A 19323-nucleotide genomic window follows, 5' to 3' on the forward strand; every position below is an offset into this window, starting at 1 on the left:
ATCGCCTCTGGCGTGCCCGGAAAAGAGGCACTCCTCTACTCCTGTGTGTACGCTTCCCCCCCCCCAACTCCCTTTCATACACCATTTCCCCACTTCTTTTTATAAATGCACGCATCCCCAACTCCATAAAAAAATGAATGCATAGCCAGGAAAATTATTTTGCGGTATAAATTCAGTCAGGAAACTTATTTTACATACTTATTTTACATAGGGATTCTTGTAGTGTACCGTCCACCTCGCTGCACTACAGTCTCCCTGCCTGAGCTAGCGGGGGTGGTCTCGAGCCTGGTGGTGGAGTCCCAACGGCTTCTTGTGCTGGGGGACTTCAACATCCATGCCGAGGCAACCCTCACAGGAGCAGCTCAGGACTTCATGTCTGCCATGGCAACCATGGGGATGTCCCAACAAATAACTGGCCCCACCCACTGTGCTGGACACACATTGGACTTGGTTTTCTGCCAGGGATGGGAGCAGGGTGGCGGTGTGGAGGAGTTGTCTATCTCTCCGTTGCCATGGACCGACCACTTCCTGATCAGATTTAGGCTCACTGCGCCCCCTAACCTCCGCAAAGGTGGAGGACCCATTAAGATGGTCCGCCCCAGGAGGCTTATGGATCCGAATGGATTCCTGATGGCTCTTGGGGATTTCCCCGCTACCTCGGTAGGTGACCATGTCGAGGCCTTGGTCGCTCTCTGGAATGGGGAGATGACCAGGGCAATTGACAGGATCGCTCCGGAACGTCCCCTCTCAAGTAACCGAGCTAAACCAGCTCCTTGGTTCACTGAGGAGCTGGCAGTGATGAAGCGAAGGAAGAGGGAACTGGAGAGCGTGTGGCGCTCGGACCCAAGCGAGCCAAATCGAGCACGGTTTGTGTCCTTTCTAAGGGCATATGCCGCGGCAATAAAAGCCGCAAAGAAAACTTTCTTTGCGGCCACTATTGCGTCTGCAAAAAACCGTCCAGCGGAGTTGTTTCGGATTGTCAGAGGTCTTTTAACTCCCCCTACCTCAGGTGGGAGCCCTGACAACTCGACCACGCGCTGTGAAGCATTTGCTCGGTTCTTTGCAGACAAAGTCGCTTTGATCCGTTCTGGGCTGGACGCCACTTTAAATGCAGTCTCTGTGGATGTGACACAAGCACCTGCTTGTCCTATTTTGATGGATTCTTTTCAGCTTGTGAAGCCCGAGGATGTGGACAAGATACTTGGAGGAATGAGGCCTACCACGTCCATCCTAGACCCCTGCCCATCCTGGCTTCTGAAAGAGGCCAGAGGGGGATTGGCTGAGTGGGTAACGGTGGTGGTTAATACCTCCCTTCGGGAAGGCAAGATTCCAGTGAGCCTAAAACAGGCTATTATAAAGCCGCTGTTGAAGAAACCATCACTGGATCCCACCAAATTTGACAACTTTCGGCCTGTTTCCAATCTTCCGTTTTTGGGCAAAGTCATGGAAAGCGTGGTGGCCTCACAACTCCAGGTATTCTTGAGAGACACGGATTATCTGGATCCGGCGCAGTCTGGTTTCAGACCGGGACATGGTACTGAGACGGTCTTGGTCGCCTTAGTGGATGATCTGCGCCGGGAGCTAGACAGGGGGAGTGTGTCCCTGTTGGTGCTCCTGGACCTCTCAGCGGCCTTTGATACCGTCGACCACGGTATTCTTCTGGGACGCCTTGCAGAGATGGGCCTTGGGGGCACCGCTTTGCGGTTGCTCCAGTCATTTCTGGAGGGTCGTACCCAGAAGGTGTTACTGGGGGACTCCTGTTCAACACCACAGCCTTTGACCTGTGGTGTTCCTCAGGGCTCCATACTGTCCCCCATGCTGTTTAACATCTACATGAAGCCGCTGGGTGAGATCATCCGGAGTTTCGGGGTACGGTGTCACCTGTACGCAGATGACGTCCAACTCTGTCACTCCTTCCCACCTGCTACTAAGGAGGCTGTCGAAGTCCTGAACCGGTGCCTGGCCGCTGTAACGGTCTGGATGAGGGTGAACAAACTGAAATTAAATCCAGACAAGACAGAGGTACTCCTGGTCAGTCGCAAGGCTGAGCAGGGTATAGGGTTACAGCCTGTGCTGGACGGGGTCACACTCCCCTTGAAGGCGCAGGTTCGCAGCTTGGGTGTGACCCTGGACTCATCGTTGAGCCTGGATCCCCAGGTTTCAGCGGTGACCAGGGGAGCATTTGCACAGCTTCGGCTCGTGCGCCAGCTGCGCCCGTACCTTGGGAAGTCTGACTTGGCCACGGTGGTACACGCTTTGGTCACATCCCGCCTTGACTACTGCAACGCTCTCTACGTGGGGCTGCCCTTGAAGACGGCCCGGAAGCTCCAGCTAGTCCAGCGCGCGGCAGCCATGTTGTCAACCGGAGCGGGACGCAGGGAGCACACAACGCCCTTGCTGTCCCAGCTCCACTGGCTGCCGATTTGCTACCGGGCCCAATTTAAGGTGCTGGTGTTATCCTACAAAGCCCTAAACGGTTCCCGCCCAAAATACCTTGTAAACCGCATCTCGGCCTACGAGCCCACGAGGACTTTGAGATCATCTGGGGAGGCCCTTCTCTCGGTCCCGCCTGCCTCACAGGCACGCCTGGCGGGGACGAGAGAGCAGGCCTTCTCGGTGGTGGCCCCCCGGCTATGGAACTCCCTCCCTGCTGAAATGAGACAGGCGCCTTCCCTCATGGCCTTCCGCAAGGGCCTGAAAACCTGGCTCTTCGAAAAGGCCTTCAGCTAGAGCTATGTTTTTTGGAATGACCACCGGAATGGAGTATGACTATGAGTTTGACTATGACCCCAAACTAGACGAAGCGGATTTTTATATGTTGTGTTATGGTTTTGTTCTACTGTAAATTGTTGTCTTTTCTATGTTCTGTACACCGCCACGAGTTGCCCCCGGGCTGAGAGTGGCGGTTAACAAGTGCAAATAATAAATAAATAATAAATAATAATACATATTATTTCATACACCCTTTCCCCAGTCATTACTGGCTTGCCCCCTCCCCCCCCCCCCCACTCCCTTTCATACACCATTTCCCCACTTGTTTTTATTGATGATTTCTATGGCGACTTTTAGGCAATTTTTTTTTAGGCCAGCTTTGACCACAGTAATTTTTTCAAAGTAAACGCTTCGGTCCTCTACATTTTCATGGAAGCACTTCTTTTTATTGATGATTTTAATCGCGACTTTTCGTCAAGTTTTTAAAATTAAAATTAAAATTAAACTCTAGAATTACCACAGTTATATCTAAGGAACGGGGGGAGCGACCAAAGGAACCATAACAGATTCCAAACAACCTCATACAAGGCTGGAATTACATTTTGGGAGGGTGCCCTGATGCGTACTAAACGCGGGAACATTGCCCTGATGCGATCGGACCCAGGTTATCTAGAGTAACCAAAGTGGCCGGGCGAGCCCGGGTTGTTTTCAGACTGATAAATGATACACTCGGGAACCCTCCCCCCAACTCCCCTTCATACACCAGGGTTCAGAGAAGTTGCTCGCATCCCTCATACAAGGCTGGAATTATATTTTGGGAGGGTGCTAACTGTCTTCCTGGCTGCTGATAGTAGGCCAGTACTTAATCCCAGACTACCCTCGGGAGTCTCTCTGCTTCGGTCCTCTACATTTTCATGGAAGCACTTCTTTTTATTGATGATTTTAATCGCATCCCTGAGGTCAGTGCTCGTCGGCATGTATTAGCTCTAGAGGGGAGCATTTGGTTAATTTTCCATTTTTGAATAGAGGCACTCTTCTACTCCTGTATACGCTCCCCCCCCCCAACTCCCTTTCATACACGCATCCCTGAGGTCAGTGCTCGTCGGCATGTATTAGCTGTAGAGGGTGAGCATTTGGTTAATTTTCCATTTTTGAATAGAGGCACTCTTCTATTCCTGTATACGCTCCCCCGCCAACTTCCTTTCATACACGCCTGTATACGCTCCCCCCCCCCCAACTCCCTTTCATACACCCTTTCCCCAGACGTCCCCTGCCGGACGCCTTTCAGCCTGTTGTCTGTCCTCCCCCAAATCTTGCAAGACAATAAACCGGTTCATTGTGGTTAATATGTGTGTCAACTTGGCCTTCAGTCTTCAACAGGGGGTCGCAGCAGAAGGGCTGCACTGGTTGGAACTACACAAATAATGAGCACTGTAAGCATTTTGTGTTGGCTTATGGGCCACACTAGTTGGAACTACACAAATGAAATGCTTGCCCTGATGTGCAGCGAAACTGCCACAGGGCACACAAAAACTGGGTGAAACGGCTTTTGTTTCACCAAAGACAAATGTGCAGCAGTGTTTTCATTTTTTTTTCAAATATTTTATAATTTTTTTTTAAGAATAAAAGAAATATTTAGCAGTGAAACTTTTAAAAAAGAAAAATTTCAAAATGCTTGCCCTGTAGTGCGGCAAAAACAGCTGCAGGACAGCCACAATAACTGGGTGAAACAGCTTTTGTTTCACCAAAGACAAATGTGAAGACGTCTACGGATGGCGAAAGTCAACTTTCTGACCACCTCCTAAGCCTGTGGAGTGAACAGGGGCACAGCCATAGATTGCTATGTACTTTGTCCACCCAGCGACTTACCACAAAAAAGGCTGTAGTGATCTACGGGTCCATGCTATCCAAATCAATCTGAGGATAGCCCAAAACTGGCAAGTTGGCCTTCAAGAAGACCAGCTTTTCCACAGCAAGGGGGTCGAGCAAGTTACGTTGGAGGGTGACGATTGCAATGTACTTTGTCCACGCAGTGACTCCAAATGCCTCTTCAAACGCAGGACGACAGGGACCACATGGCTGAGTAGTGCTTTCTGTGCTGAAAGATGTTCGGTGGCTAATTTGAATGGTTCTAGGATCTTGACCAGCTGAGTGATGATCATCCACTCCTGGTTGTTGGGGACCAGCTTGGGCTGACAAAGATGTTCCATGCGCTCCAACATGATGCAGGTGGAGTTCCAGCGGGTGGGGACATCCTGCAGTAACCGGTGTTGTGGGAGGCACTCCACTTTTGCGGACTTAGAGCTACGGTGGAAGAAGGCCGCGATTCTTCGGCAGCGGTCAATGAGTTGAGTGACGGCGGTGGCGCTGTTCTCATCGGGCCCCTTGAAGCCATCTTTTACAAAGTTATGCAGCAAATGCGCCATGCATGTTACGTTTGAGAAGCCGGCACTTTCGACCGCCCGGATCATGTTCCTTCCTGCGTCTGTGACCATGAATCCCGAGTTAGTACCACCGGAATGAGTATGCCGTATCCAGTCTCTCATCATCTCTCGCAAGTACTCATCACTCGAACAAAGCTGCAATGACTGTTCGAGAGAAAGTTTTGCAATTCGGGATACTGTATTGTACCATGGTGCCAGGAGGTGAACTGAACAAATCAGCGAAAACCTTCCCGTTCCACCATACTGCATGATTGCAACAGCCTGGAAGGCAAAAAGGCAGTCAATCCCGGGGGGGGGGGGGCAGGGTCAAGAGCCCACCCTGGGAGGACTTACAGTCTGTCTCACTGGCATGGGAGGGAGAAGGCCGGGAAGGGTATCGGCCTTCTCTCAGCAGACAAAAAGGCAGTCAATCGCGGGGGGGGGGGGGGGCAGGGTCAAGAGCCCACCCCGGGAGGACTTACAGTCTGTCTCACTGGCATGGGAGGGAGAAGGCCGGGAAGGGTATCGGCCTTCTCTCAGCAGACAAAAAGGCAGTCAATCCCAGGGGGGCAGGGTCAAGAGCCCACCCCGGGAGGACTTACAGTCTGTCTCTCTGGCATGGGAGGGAGAAGGCCGGGAAGGGTATCGGCCTTCTCTCAGCAGACAAAAAGGCAGTCAATCCGGGGGGGGGGGGCAGGGTCAAGAGCCCACCCCAGGAGGACTTACAGTCTGTCTCACTGGCATGGGAGGGAGATGGCCGGGAAGGGTATCGGCCTTCTCTCAGCAGACAAAAAGGTAGTCAATCCCGGGGGGGCAGGGTCAAGAGCCCACCCCGGGAGGACTTACAGTCTGTCTCACTGGCATGGGAGGGAGAAGGCCGGGAAGGGTAACGGCCTTCTCTCAGCAGACAAAAAGGCAGTCAATCCCGGGGGGGGGGGGGCAGGGTCAAGAGCCCACCCCGGGAGGACTTACAGTCTGTCTCACTGGGGGACGGCCAATATGCTGTGAAAGAAATGTGCACACCATGACACTCCCGGGGGGGGGGCTGAGCAATGTCCCCCCGGGAGGGCATGGGAGGGAGAAGGCCGGGAAGGGTATCGGCCTTCTCTCAGCAGACAAAAAGGCAGTCAATCCCGGAGGGGCAGGGTCAAGAGCCCACCCCGGGAGGACTTACAGTCTGTCTCACTGGCATGGGAGGGAGAAGGCCGGGAAGGGTATCGGCCTTCTCTCAGCAGACAAAAAGGCAGTCAATCCCGGGGGGGCAGGGTTAAGAGCCCACCCCGGGAGGACTTACAGTCTGTCTCACTGGCATGGGAGGGAGAAGGCCGGGAAGGGTATCGGCCTTCTCTCAGCAGACAAAAAGGCAGTCAATCCCGGGGGGGGGGGGGCAGGGTCAAGAGCCCACCCCGGGAGGACTTACAGTCTGTCTCACTGGCATGGGAGGGAGAAGGCCGGGAAGTGTATCGGCCTTCTCTCAGCAGACAAAAAGGTAGTCAATCCCGGGGGGGGGGGCAGGGTCAAGAGCCCACCCCGGGAGGACTTACAGTCTGTCTCACTGGCATGGGGGGGAGAAGGCCGGGAAGGGTAACAGCCTTCTCTCAGCAGACAAAAAGGCAGTCAATCCCGGGGGGGCAGGGTCAAGAGCCCACCCCGGGAGGACTTACAGTCTGTCTCACTGGGGGAGGGCCAATATACTGTGAAAGATATATACTTGTTTTGAAGGAGTTATTGGGAGTTTTTGGCCAAAAATGCTTAACAAAAAAACTGTTATTTTAAGAAAAATTGCCCAAGAACTGGAGTTAAAGCGATGCATGGTCAAGGAACCCTTATTTTGCAAATAAAATGCATAGAAATTAAAGAACTGGGTTCAAAGGCAATGAATTTCCTGCTGGTAAAAGATTAAGAATTCTTTCTGTTCCCTCTCCATGGAAAAAAAATATCTTTGTGGTTCCAGGAGAGAGAAAAAACTGGAGTAAGTAAATGCATTAACTAGGCAACAGCTAGGCAGACTTGTTTTGAAGGAGTTATTTGGAATTTTTGACCAAAAATGCTGAACAAAAAAAAGTATTTTAAGAAAAATTGCCCCATACGCATTTCCTTTGCAACTAGATAAAAATGGGTGATTGCAAAGGCAAAACTCCTAATTATCCAGTTTATGGCAACAGCTTTGCATTGCCTTTTCCAAATTATTTTACTTCCTTTCCTTTGAGAAATAACAACTACGGCCCTAAAACTCTCTTTCCAATTCTTCTTTGCCTATTAGCAAGAACTAGAACTATAAATTCTTTTGAGTGGAAAGAACAAAATAAGAAGCTATGGACTATGCTATGGAATCATGAGAGTTATAGTTTGCTGAGGTACCATAGAATCATAAAATCCTAGAGTTGGAAGAGACCTCCTGGGCCATCCAGTCCAACCCCATTCTGCCAAGAAGCAGGAATATTGCATTTAAATCACCCCTGACAGATGGCCATCCAGCCTCTGTTTAAAAGCTTCCAAAGAAGGAGCCTCCACCACACTCCTTCCGGGGCAGAGAGTTCCACTGCTGAACGGCTCTCACAGTCAGGAAGTTCTTCCTCATGTTCAGATGGAATCTCCTCTGTTGTAGTTTGAAGCCATTGTTCCCTTGAATTGGGTGGTTGATTTCTGTGGGGATTTCTCCATACTTGCAGAACTGCTACAGAAATTATGAACGGGCGGAAGTCCGTAAAAAAGAAGGAGGATGATGCTTCGATTTAGAAAAAACACTTCCGGGTTTGAAAGAAATGTCAATATTGTTCTGTTATAAAAAAAAAAACAATTTACAAAATTGTCGAACAAAACCGCCCAGCCAGATAATGTCCCATAATTTAATATTCATAGTTGTTTCAAAGTGCAATTTATGATACTTTCTTCTTTTGATTTAATTTACTTTCTGCATTTTTAAAAATTAATTTGTAATTTTTGACATTATAACTTAATATATATTATAAATAAATAATTTATATTTCGTATTATGTTAAAATATGATAATTACATTTTTATGTATTATATTTTATTACAGTCTTAAGTAATTTAATTTCAATTTCTTACCTTGCTTCTTGTTTAGCAACTGTATTTTAATTTTTTGTTTAACTTTTTATTCTATTTGATTTATATTCTATTTGATTATTTTATTATTGTTATTATTGTTTATGTTTAGTTATATTATTTTATTAAGCTATGTTTTTTTAATTATTACATTTCTTTTAATTACCAACACCCGTGGATGACAAGAGAAAATATATGGGGGAAGGGGGGAGGGTAAGGGTAAGGGAGGAAAAAAAATCATAAATGCAAAAAAAATTTGACTCCCTTCTATTCTGCTCATGCAATATCTTTTCATTTTCTAATGTATATGAAAAAAAAAAACAGAAAATGAGTTCCATGTCCCATCTAAATGTATCTAAATGAAGCTGTATAATATGTTGTAAATGTTTTTGTTTGCATGGTTTTTTGTTTTGCATTGCGCTAACGCGGGCACCATCTTAACGAATCGATTCGTTATTCAAGGTTTACGAATAATGAAATTTCGTTAATTTCGTTAATGTTTGCGCATGCGCTAACGTGAGCGCCATCTTAACGAATCGATTCGTTATTCTGGGGTTCCCCGATTAATGAAAATTTCGTTAACGGTTTGCGCATGCGCTAAAACGCTGGCGCCATCTTAGCGAATCGATTCGTTATTCCCACCAAATTACAAAATTTCGTAAATACCGAACTTTTTTTTTGGAAAATTTTGTAAATATTTTAAATATCGAAACAAAAAAACACCCCAATTACAAATCGATTTTAGAAACAATTTTTTCCGTTGTTACCCAGGCCTACTGTCTATCTATCTATCTATCTATCTATCTAGCTAGCTAGCTAGCTACATTAATGTTATATTTGAATTTCCCCTCCTATGTTTTCAGGTCTTTGCAAATCTTATATCTATATCTATATATCTAGAGATTTCCATGTCTCTCTCTCTCTATGTATACATACACACACTATTTTTATATATGAATTTTCCCTTACATGTTGCAAGTCTCTGCAAATCTAATGTAGATATAGATACTGATAAATATATAGAAGTACCTATATATCTGTATCTCTTTCTCTCTCTGTGTGTATGTATATATATAATTTTATATATGAATTTTCCCTTCATGTTTGCAATTCATTGCCAATTCTATATAGATATAATTATAGAGAGAGAGAGAGATGTCTAGATAGACAGATATGAATATAGATATATATAACTTGCAAATATTGCAGGGGTGAAATGCACACACATGTCTAGATAGATATGAATATAGATTAAACGGCTTGTAAAGATTGCAGGGGAAATGCACACACACACACACACAGATGTCTAGATAGATATAACTATAGATATATAGGGCTTGCAATTATTACAGGAGGAAAATGCACATATAGAAAGAGAAGATTTGGAAATGTTTCAGGGGGAAATGCATATGTGAAATTATATATAATTATAAATCTATATCTAGCTCTGCATTGTTTATATAGGCATTGAATGTTTGCCTGTTATTATGTTGGAAGCTGGCTTGAGTCCCCATGGGGAGATAGGGCAGGATACAAATGATGTTTTTATATTATTATCATTATTATAAAGCTATTGTTGATACCATATTATTTTTGTTGACCCTACTTTTTTACTTACAGAGCTAGTTTACTGTTTTTCTTTGAAATATAGTAAATATTTGAAAACATTTAACCTACGGATGCCTCAATTAATGTAATTTTATTGGTATCTATTTTTATTTTGAAATTTACCAGTAGCTGCTGCATTTCCCAGGCCCGCCTTATACTCAAGTCAATATGTTTCCCCGGTTTTTTGTGGTAAAATTAGCTGCCTCGGCTTATATTCAAGTCAGCTTATACTCAAATATATACAGTAAATAAAATAATGGTGTTTATATATTTGCAGTATTCCCACTTTGGGTATCCTATGCCCCCATCATCAGTTAATGTGGAAGGCTGATTATAGTGCTGGCTTTTCAAACTTGCCATAGACCAGAAATGTCAGACTACAGTACCCATCATCTCCAACCAACAGAGCAACACCATTGATCATTTTAAATAGGGCTGATTGAAACTATAGGTTTCAACTGGAAGGCCGAAGTGTTCACCATGACTGCCTTGATGTATTAAGAATTTGTGGCATAATGTAAAATAAACCACATATAGTTCACATTGGGCCAGCCCACACATTGCCTTGCCAAGGAAAGAAAATAGGCCACACAGGTGAACAGTAAAGAACAAGTAGTTTACTCTTCTTAATTCAGAACCACATATGTACAGTATGATCAGTTGCACCAACTAAATCACTAAATGCCCCTTCAGAGATATTTAAAATGGTATTTCTTTGTCCATATTGACAAAGCAGTCTGCTCTCTCTGCTTCTGTCTTCCAGCTTTCTCTGCACTTGCATAGCTTGAACCTGAACAAAATTGCAATAGTATCCAAAAGTTCCAGGCTCAGCCATGACCCCATGCATTGTCAGGACAATAAGCTTCAGGCATCTTATTTTGCAGTTGGCACACACACACACTGATTGCTTGCATATTCCAATAGAATTTTCCAATACAAATTATATTCCTGTTGTATAGTTCTAGCAAGAGATCTGGGATTACAAAGTGCTTTGGTGATTACACAAACTAAATGATGAAATAAGCACATGATGAGTGTCTAATGAAGGAAAATTGGTCGCCAATGAACTCCAAAAGAGAGACATTAAGTAACATGATGGGCAGCTGTGTAAGAAAGAACAGTGACAAACTCATTTGAATGACATCTTGCCAAGAAAAGCCTATGAGAGGGTTGCCAGAATCATCTTGAAGCAATAGAACAAGAACAACTTAGCAAGGCAAGGCATTGCACCCATGTGGGACCTTGTCACACTATGCAAACACAGCACTATTCAAACTGCTGTGATTCCAACCTTTGGAATCCTGGAATTTGCAATTTAAAGAAAGATTCTTAGAATTTCCAGTCAGAAAGCTCTAATGTTCCACCAATCTACAAACCTTGGGATTCCATGGGATGAAACAACAGTAGTTAAAATAGAATCATAGTGTGATAATTGTATGGTGTGAAATGTCCCCACATATAATATCATTGTTATGTTTCTGTTCTCTTCCTCTCCCAAGAGTTTCGGGTAGAGTACATGATATTTCCGTTACATATTATCTGTACAACAAATATTTGGGGTATGCTGGTTTAAGTGATAGTGATTGGCCCAAGTTTTAGTGGTGAACTCTCTGATTGAAAGGCCACTGGGGTACTTTCCTTTTTAGAGATTCTGGTTATTTTCTTCCTGCTGAGCATGGCCAGGGATTTGTGGGTTCTGCCCCTTCACGAAGAAGGAGGAGAAGGAGGAGAAGGAGGAGGAGGAGGAGGAGGACTTTATTTTTCTACCCAGCCTTCGTGGGACCAAGCCCAAGGCAAAATACAATTAAAAACAAACAATAACAAATTAAAACAGCATAAAACAGCATAACAATAATAAACAAGCATCAAAAGCAACAGCAGACTAATTTTGGGGGGGGGGGGAGGGGAAGGAGGACCACTATGCGAACTGGTTAAAGGATAAGGTGGTTCAATAAGATGGATAGAAACGTATCATAGCATAGGAAATAGCATGGAAACAGAACAATTACAGGATCAGTTCAGCTTAACTTAAATATATATATAGTAATTTAATATAGGAATTCAGAATCAGGTCATGATATAAGTCATTTGTCATAGGAGTCGTCAGTCGAATGCACAATGAAACATCCACGTCTTTAATTCCTTATGGAATGTGGGTAGGGAAGGTGCCATCCTAATCTCCCTGGGGAGGGAGTTCCAGAGACGAGGGGCCACCACTGAGAATGCCCTCACTCTCGTCCCCACCAACCGCGCCTGAGACAGGGGTGGGAACAAGACAAGAACATCCCTAGAGGCTCTTAAGGTGGGTTCGTATGTGGTCACGAAGATAGGGAGGTCCTGAACCATTTAGAGCTTTATAGGTAACAACCTGCAGCTTGAATTGGGACTGGAAACTTATCAGCAGCCAGTGGAGCTGTTTAAATGGGGGGGGGGGGGTGACCGCTCCCTGTAACTTGCTCCAGTTAACAATTTGGCCACCGACTTTTGCATCAGCTGTAGTTTTCAAACCGTCTTCAAGGGCAGCCCTACATAGACTGCATTACAGTAGTAATGCACTGAGGTAACTAAGGTATGGACCACCATGGTAAAGTCAGACTTCTCGAGGTACAGTTGCTGCTGGCGCTCAAGTTTATTTATTTATTTATTTGACTTGTATACTGCTACTCCCAATTTGGCTTGGAGCTGTTTACATCAGTAGATTAAAACAATACAGTTTTAACTGTGCAAACGCCATCGTGGCCACGAGTCACATTCCACGGAGCAATGCATTGATGGCAGGGCCTTCAATGTAAAGAAGCAAAGAAATATCAAGGGATGCATCTGCACTGTAGAGTTAAGAGAATAATTGCAGTCCAAAAAGAAGGTTTGCATGTTCATAAATCGCTAACAAGTTGCTGGCTAGGCCACTCAGCCCTGGAGAATTTAGAGTACTGTTTCTCAACCGTCCTAATGCCATGACCCCTTAATACAGATCCTCCTGTTGTGGTGATCCCCAACCATAAAATGATTCTTGTTGCTACTTCATAACTGTCATTTTGCTGCCGTTATGGATCGTAATGTAAATATCTGATATACAGGATTTAATTCAATCACTGGACCAAATTTGGCACAAATACATGATATGTCCAAATTTGAATACTTGTGGGGTTGGGGGGGGGGGAGGTAGATTTTGTCATTTGGGAGTTGTAGTTGCTGGGATTTATACTTAATCTACAATGAAAGGGCATTCTGAATTCCACCAATGATAGACTAGAACCAAACTTGGCACATAGAAGTCCCATGATCAACAAAATTCTGGATGGGTTTGGTGGGCATTGACCTTCGGTTTTGGAATTGTAGTTCACCTACATCTAGAGAGCACCATGGACTCAAACAATGATAGATCTGGACCAAACTTAGCACAAATACTCAGTATGCCCAAATGCGTACACTGGTGAAGTATGGGGGAAATAGGCCTTCACATTTGGGAGCTGTAGTTGCTGGGATTTATAGTTCACCTACAATCAAAGAGCATTCTGAACCCCACCAATGATAGAATTGGGCCAAACTTCCCACACAGAACCCCCATGCCTTGGCTTAAAGGGACTTGCTGGCATGAGCCTCCCTCCAGCCTCACACCTTCTCCTTGCCCACACACGCGCACTACGCTGCCATGGGCCAGATACATCGGCTCTCCCCTCCTCGCTTGGAGTCTGAGAGTCAGCCCTCTTCTTGGCTGAGAGGCCAGCCCATCACAACGGAAGAGGGCTTTTGGTGGGAGGATTTGCCATGGGTTTTGTTCTGTCACGCGCTGGGCTTGAAACGAATTGCTTTTAAAACAGGACTTGCAACATTAGCCCAGCGGGAAGCCAGGGGGCCCAAAGAGAAATTCTTAAGGATTTTCACCATAAACAGTCTTTAGAGGGCTTGTGAAATATAACAAAGTCTTTTATTGGTGAACAATCAACAGAAACTTCTTTTGTCTTCAAAAGGTTAAACAAATGCTTCCAAGCAACTGGTGGCTTCTGTTACTTTTACTCTAAAGGAAAATCCCTTTCCAAACTTCTCCCAGGCTAACTGTGAACCTAAGCCTAACTGATGTGGGCTCCACTACTGTGTTGAACTGCGTCTCAAAGCACAGTGGACCTACCAGTAGGACTATAGTCACTTCAGCTGGAGTTCTTATATATTCAAAGCTGTTTTTCCCTCCAAAATTCCTCAGAGCTTTAGGGCTGTTTCCCTGGGAATCTTTAGGAATCCTTTCGCTCTTAAGACCTCCCCCAGGAGGTCTTAAGAGTTGAAGCCTTTGTACAGGAGAAGTCTGTACATGTCCAGTAAATTGACTTTCCTTACTGAGACTGACTGAAAATGGCTCCCTTCCTTACACAATTGTCCTGAACTTAACGATGATGGACAGGGGGCCTGCCCTATAACTGCAAACTTTAATAGGAAGCCACTCCTCTGCAAAATCCCAATGCAAGCAAACATTTAATACAAGGCAAATAAAGTGGGAGCTTCTGGTACAGCTGTACCAGCACAGGTTTCCAAAAAGGAAGAGAAGGACAGGCATAGATATCTTCAGACTTCTCTGCCAAAGGGGTTCCTAAGACCATCAGAAATATTTTTTGGTGATCTTTGGTGACCCCTCTGAACTCCCCCCACCACCCTGGGGTCCTGACCCCTAGGTTGGGAAACAATGACCTAGAGCAGGGGTCCCCAAACTACGGCCCACGAGCCCTATGCGGCCCTCTGTGGGCATTTCTCCGGCCCACCAGCCTGGCCTGGCCTGGCCACACCCACCCGGCACCGCTTCGCCGATTTCGGACACGCTCTGCTCTGGCCGCTCTCCCTGTGTGGAAGGAAGAAGCCTCCCAGCTGCAAAGGACCCAGCTGGGAGGCTTCTGCCTTCCACACAGGGAGAGCGACCAGAGTAGAGCATGTCCCAAAACGACGGAGCAGCGCCGAGTGGGCGTGGCCAGGGAACGCCGGCATTCCCTGGCCACGCCCACCTGGCACTGCTCCATCACTTTGGGACACGCTCTGCTCTGGCCGCTCTCCCTGTGTGGAAGGAAGAAGCCTCCCAGTTGCAAAGGACCCAGCGGGGGCTTTTTCTCCCAGCGCGGCTGGGAGTGGAGCGGGAGGTGCCTCGTGGCCACGGAGAGTAGAGCAGTCAGAGCAGAGCGTGTCCCAAAGTGATGGAGCAGCGCCGGGTGGGCGTGGCCAGGGAATGCCGGCGTTGCTCCGTCATTTTGGGACACGCTCTGCTCTGGCCGCTCTCCCTGTGTGGAAGGCAGAAGCCTCCCAGCTGGGTCCTTTGCAGCTGGGAGGCTTCTGCCTTCCACACAGGGAGAGCGGCCAGAGCACAGCGTGTCCCAAAGTGATGGAGCAGCGCCGGGTGGGTGTGGCCAGGGAATGCCGGCATTCCATGGCCACGCCCACCCGGCGCTGCTCCATCACTTTGGGACACGCTCTGCTCCGACTGCTCTACTCTCCGCGGCCACGAGGCACCTCTTGCTCCACTCCCAGCCGCCCCAGGAGAAAAGGCCCCCGCAGCGCCGCTGTGAAAAGGTGAACTATAAATCCCAGCAAATACAACCCCCAAACGCCACCAGTGTTCACATTTGGACATATTGAGTATCGGTGCCAAGTTTGGTCCAGATCTATCATTGAGTCCACAGTGATTCATGGAGGCAGGTGAACTACAACTCCAAAAACAAAGGACACTGCCCACCAAACCCTTCCAGTATTTTCTGTTGGTCATGGGAGAACTGTGTGCCAAGTTTGGTTCAATTCCATTGTTGGTGGGGTTCAGAATGCTCTTTGATTGTAGGTGAACTATAAATCCCAGCAACTACAACTCCCAAATGTCAAGATTCTATTTCCCCCCATACTCCACCAGTGTTCACATTTGTGCATATGGAATATCAGTGCCAAGTTTGGTCCAGATCTATCATTGAGTCCACAGTGATTTATGGAGGCAGGTGAACTATAACTCCAAAACTCAAGGTCAATGCCCATCAAACCCAGTATTTCCTGTTGTTCATGGGAGTTCTCTGTACCAAGACTGGTTCAATTCCATCATTGGTGGAGTTCAGAATGCTCTTTTATTGCAAGTGAACTATAAATCCCAGCAAATACAACCCCCAAATGTTCATATTTGGACATACTGAGTATCAGTGCCAAGTTTGGTCCAGATCTATCATTGTTTGAGTCCTCCAGATACTTTGTTTGTGTGGCTGCCACAAACTATGATGAAAAGAAGTTATGGGAGTTCAGCCAATAGGCTGATCAGTAAATATATTTATGGGTTCCCTGCTGTTATATTAAGCCTGTTACCTATGCTACAACATGCTTTAAGTCAAAATTTCATTTATTTGTAATCTATATAAATAAAAATGTAATGCTCATTTGTGGGATTAATGTAACTCAAAAACCACTGGACGAATTGACACCAAATTTGGACACAAGACACCTAATAAATAACCCAATGTATGTTCTTCACTAAAAAAATGATTTTGTCATTTGGGAGTTGTAGTTGCTGGGATTTATAGTTCACCTACATTCAAAAAGCATTCTGAACCCCACCAGCGACAGAAGTGGGGCAAACTTCCCACAAACACACCCCATGACCAATAGAAAATACTTAAGGCCATCCAGTCCAACTCCCTTCACTAGGACAAGAAAAGGTAATCAAATCCCTTCTGACAAAGAGCCATCCAGCCATAGATATAGATATGATTCACACACATATATATAATATAGATTTGAAAGGGACCCCTAAAGAAGGACAATTATACGCTGTATGTTCCAGAGTAGGCAAACCAAACAATCTCCACATCAACACTGACAAAGAAACAACAAGAAATACTGTTTACCCACAAGAAGAAAGAAATTCCATATATTAGAAACCAACAGTTTCTCATTATTTTCCAGATCACCAGACTGGGCCACAGCAACGCATGGCAGGGGATGGCTAGTTAGAAATAAATGTGAAGTAGCAATGAAAACAATGCTATGGTTGGGAGGAACTGTATTCAGGGGTCACAGCATTAGGAAAGTTGAGAACCACTGGTGTATATGAAGAGGGGGCACCCGATGATGTGCAGCTAAAGCACTGGAAAATAGAGTACATCTACACTGCAGAATCAATGTAGTTTGACGCCAGTTTCACTGCCCAGGCATAATGCTATGGAATCCTGGGATTTGAAATTGTATAATCTGTTTTGCCTTTTCTGCCAAAAGATCAAACTGCAGCTCCAGGATTCCATAACATTGAGTTAAAGTGGTGTCAAACTGGATTGTCTATGCACCCACATTCAGGTATTACTGTTCTGAGGAACCAATGGAGTCCTCTTTCTCCGTAAATGGGGTGGAAACAAGGTTGGGGGAAAGGGCAGGAAAGGACTGGGGAAATGACCGCCATCACCCAGACACCCTAACCATCCCCCAGGGGTCAATATCCTGAGGGAAGGGGATCCCAGTGTCAGCTATATCCAGAAATCATCCTTCCCTCAGGCCTCACTTACTGACCTCAGGTCCTGCTTTCTTCCAGGAAACAATGATGTCAAAAAAGAGAAAAATTGACTCAGAGTGTAGAATATTCAACGAACAGTGGACTTATGAATACTTTTTCATTCAGTACAAGGAAAGACCTGTGTGTTTGATATGCCAGACTATAGTGTCAGTGTTCAAAGAATACAATTTGCGACGACACTATCAAACCCATCATAAAGATAAATATGATTGTTTGGTTGGAGAAGTGAGAAAAGCTAAAATATTAAAACTGAAAAAATGCATTAACAACTCAGCAAAATACTTTTGTGAAGCAGACGCAGCTAAATATTTCAGCTCTGCGAACAAGTTTTAGAATTGCCAAGCTAATAGCGTGCACTGGCAGACCATTCATGGATGGAGAATTCAGTAAACAATGCATTCAGTATTTTACTGAAGAGATGTGTCCAGACAAGGCCAATTTAGTTCCTGCACTGAGTCTTTCAGGATCTACAATAACACGAAGGACTGAAGAAATGGGAGACAATTTGCAACAGCTTTTGCAAAACTCCACAAAAAAAAATTCCTATTTTTCCTTGGCACTTGATGAAAGTAATGATGTTCGTGATTCTGCACAACTTCTAATTTTTATTCGTGGAACAAATGACCATTTTGAAGTCACAGAAGAGCTTGCTGCCCTGCAAAGCATCAAAGGAACAACTACAGGAGAGGATATCTATGAAAAGGTTTGCGAAACTGTGAATGCTTTGAATCTGGACTGGGCTAAGCTAGTCAGTGTGACAACTGATGGTGCTCCTAGCATGGTGGGGTCTAAGAAAGGAGTAATTGCTCGCATTAACCAAGAGATGGACAAACAAAACAATTCTCATCCAATAGCCATACACTGTCTCATTCACCAACAAGCGCTGTGTTGTAAATCATTGAAGTGGGACTCTGTTATGAAAATTGTGGTATCTTGTGTTAACTTCATTAGAGCTAATGCACTAAACCACAGACAATTTCAGGAATTCCTGTCTGAGCTAAATGCTGACCATGAAGATGTTCTGTACCACACAGAAGTCCATTGGCTGAGTCAAGGGAGAGTTTTGAAACGTTTCTATGACCTACTCCCACAGATTACAGATTTTCTGATTTCAAAAAATAAAGAAGTACCAGAGCTCAAGGATACAGAATGGAAATGGCACCTTGCCTTTCTTACAGATGTGACTGAGCTACTCAACAGTTTCAATGTGCAACTTCAAGGGAAGGGGAAGCTCATTTGTGATATGCAATCACATGTGAAAGCATTCGAAGTACAATTAGGCATCCTCATCGGACATGTGAAGGAGGAAAATTTCTACTATTTCCCCACTACTCAAAATCTGTTAGAGGAGAAACCATCGGTTGCATTCCCAAACAAAATATGTGTGGAGTCACTGGAAAAGTTGCATAATGAGTTCCAAATTAGATTTAAGGAGCTTCGTCTTTATGAACAGGACATACAGCTTTTCCGTAACCCTTTTTCTGTTGCCATTGAAAATGCCAATATAATTTATCAAATGGAATTAGCTGAACTGCAGAATTGTGACTCCTTGAAAGACGTATTCAAGTCAAGCAGCCTTCCTAATTTCCTTGCATCTCTCCACTCTAAGACATATCCTAAGCTCAGAAACCATGCCCTCAAAATGGCAACCATCTTTGGCAGCACTTATGTCTGTGAACTTTTCCAGAATGAAACATCTGAAATCTTCAACCAGATCTAGACTAACTGATGCACACTTGCATCACTTGTTACAACTAGCAGTGACAAATATGGAACTGGACATTGACTATCTCGTTAGCCAAAAGCAGGCCCATAGTTCCCACTGAAATACTGATAAGTTTGTTGATTTGTGCAGTTCATCTTGGAACGGACTGTTTTCTAAGTTGTTAACTTTTAAAATCTGTTTTAACTCTGTTTAATATGTTGCAATTTTTGAAATGTTTTGATTGTTTTGAGGCATAACATTGTGCCATTGTAAAGCTGCCTTGAGTTCCCCTG

General features: G+C 45.2%; 1 protein-coding gene across 1 annotated transcript; it reads left to right on the forward strand.

Annotated features, from left to right (window-relative positions):
* The first annotated feature begins 17818 nt into the window (after positions 1-17818).
* Positions 17819-19045, forward strand: LOC137095622 (general transcription factor II-I repeat domain-containing protein 2-like). Its single transcript, XM_067462387.1, has one exon. It carries the CDS (start codon positions 17819-17821, stop codon positions 19043-19045), a length of 1227 nt encoding a protein of 408 aa, XP_067318488.1.
* The last annotated feature ends 278 nt before the right edge of the window (positions 19046-19323 follow it).

The sequence above is a fragment of the Anolis sagrei genome, chromosome Y (genome assembly GCF_037176765.1).
Source record: "Anolis sagrei isolate rAnoSag1 chromosome Y, rAnoSag1.mat, whole genome shotgun sequence".
In the NCBI taxonomy this organism is placed as follows: Eukaryota; Metazoa; Chordata; class Lepidosauria; order Squamata; family Dactyloidae; genus Anolis; species Anolis sagrei.

What these genes read in the sequence shown, in the direction of transcription:
- LOC137095622 (XM_067462387.1), top strand. Translation starts at nt 17,819, where the DNA reads ATGGGAGACAATTTGCAACAGCTTTTGCAAAACTCCACAAAAAAAAAT.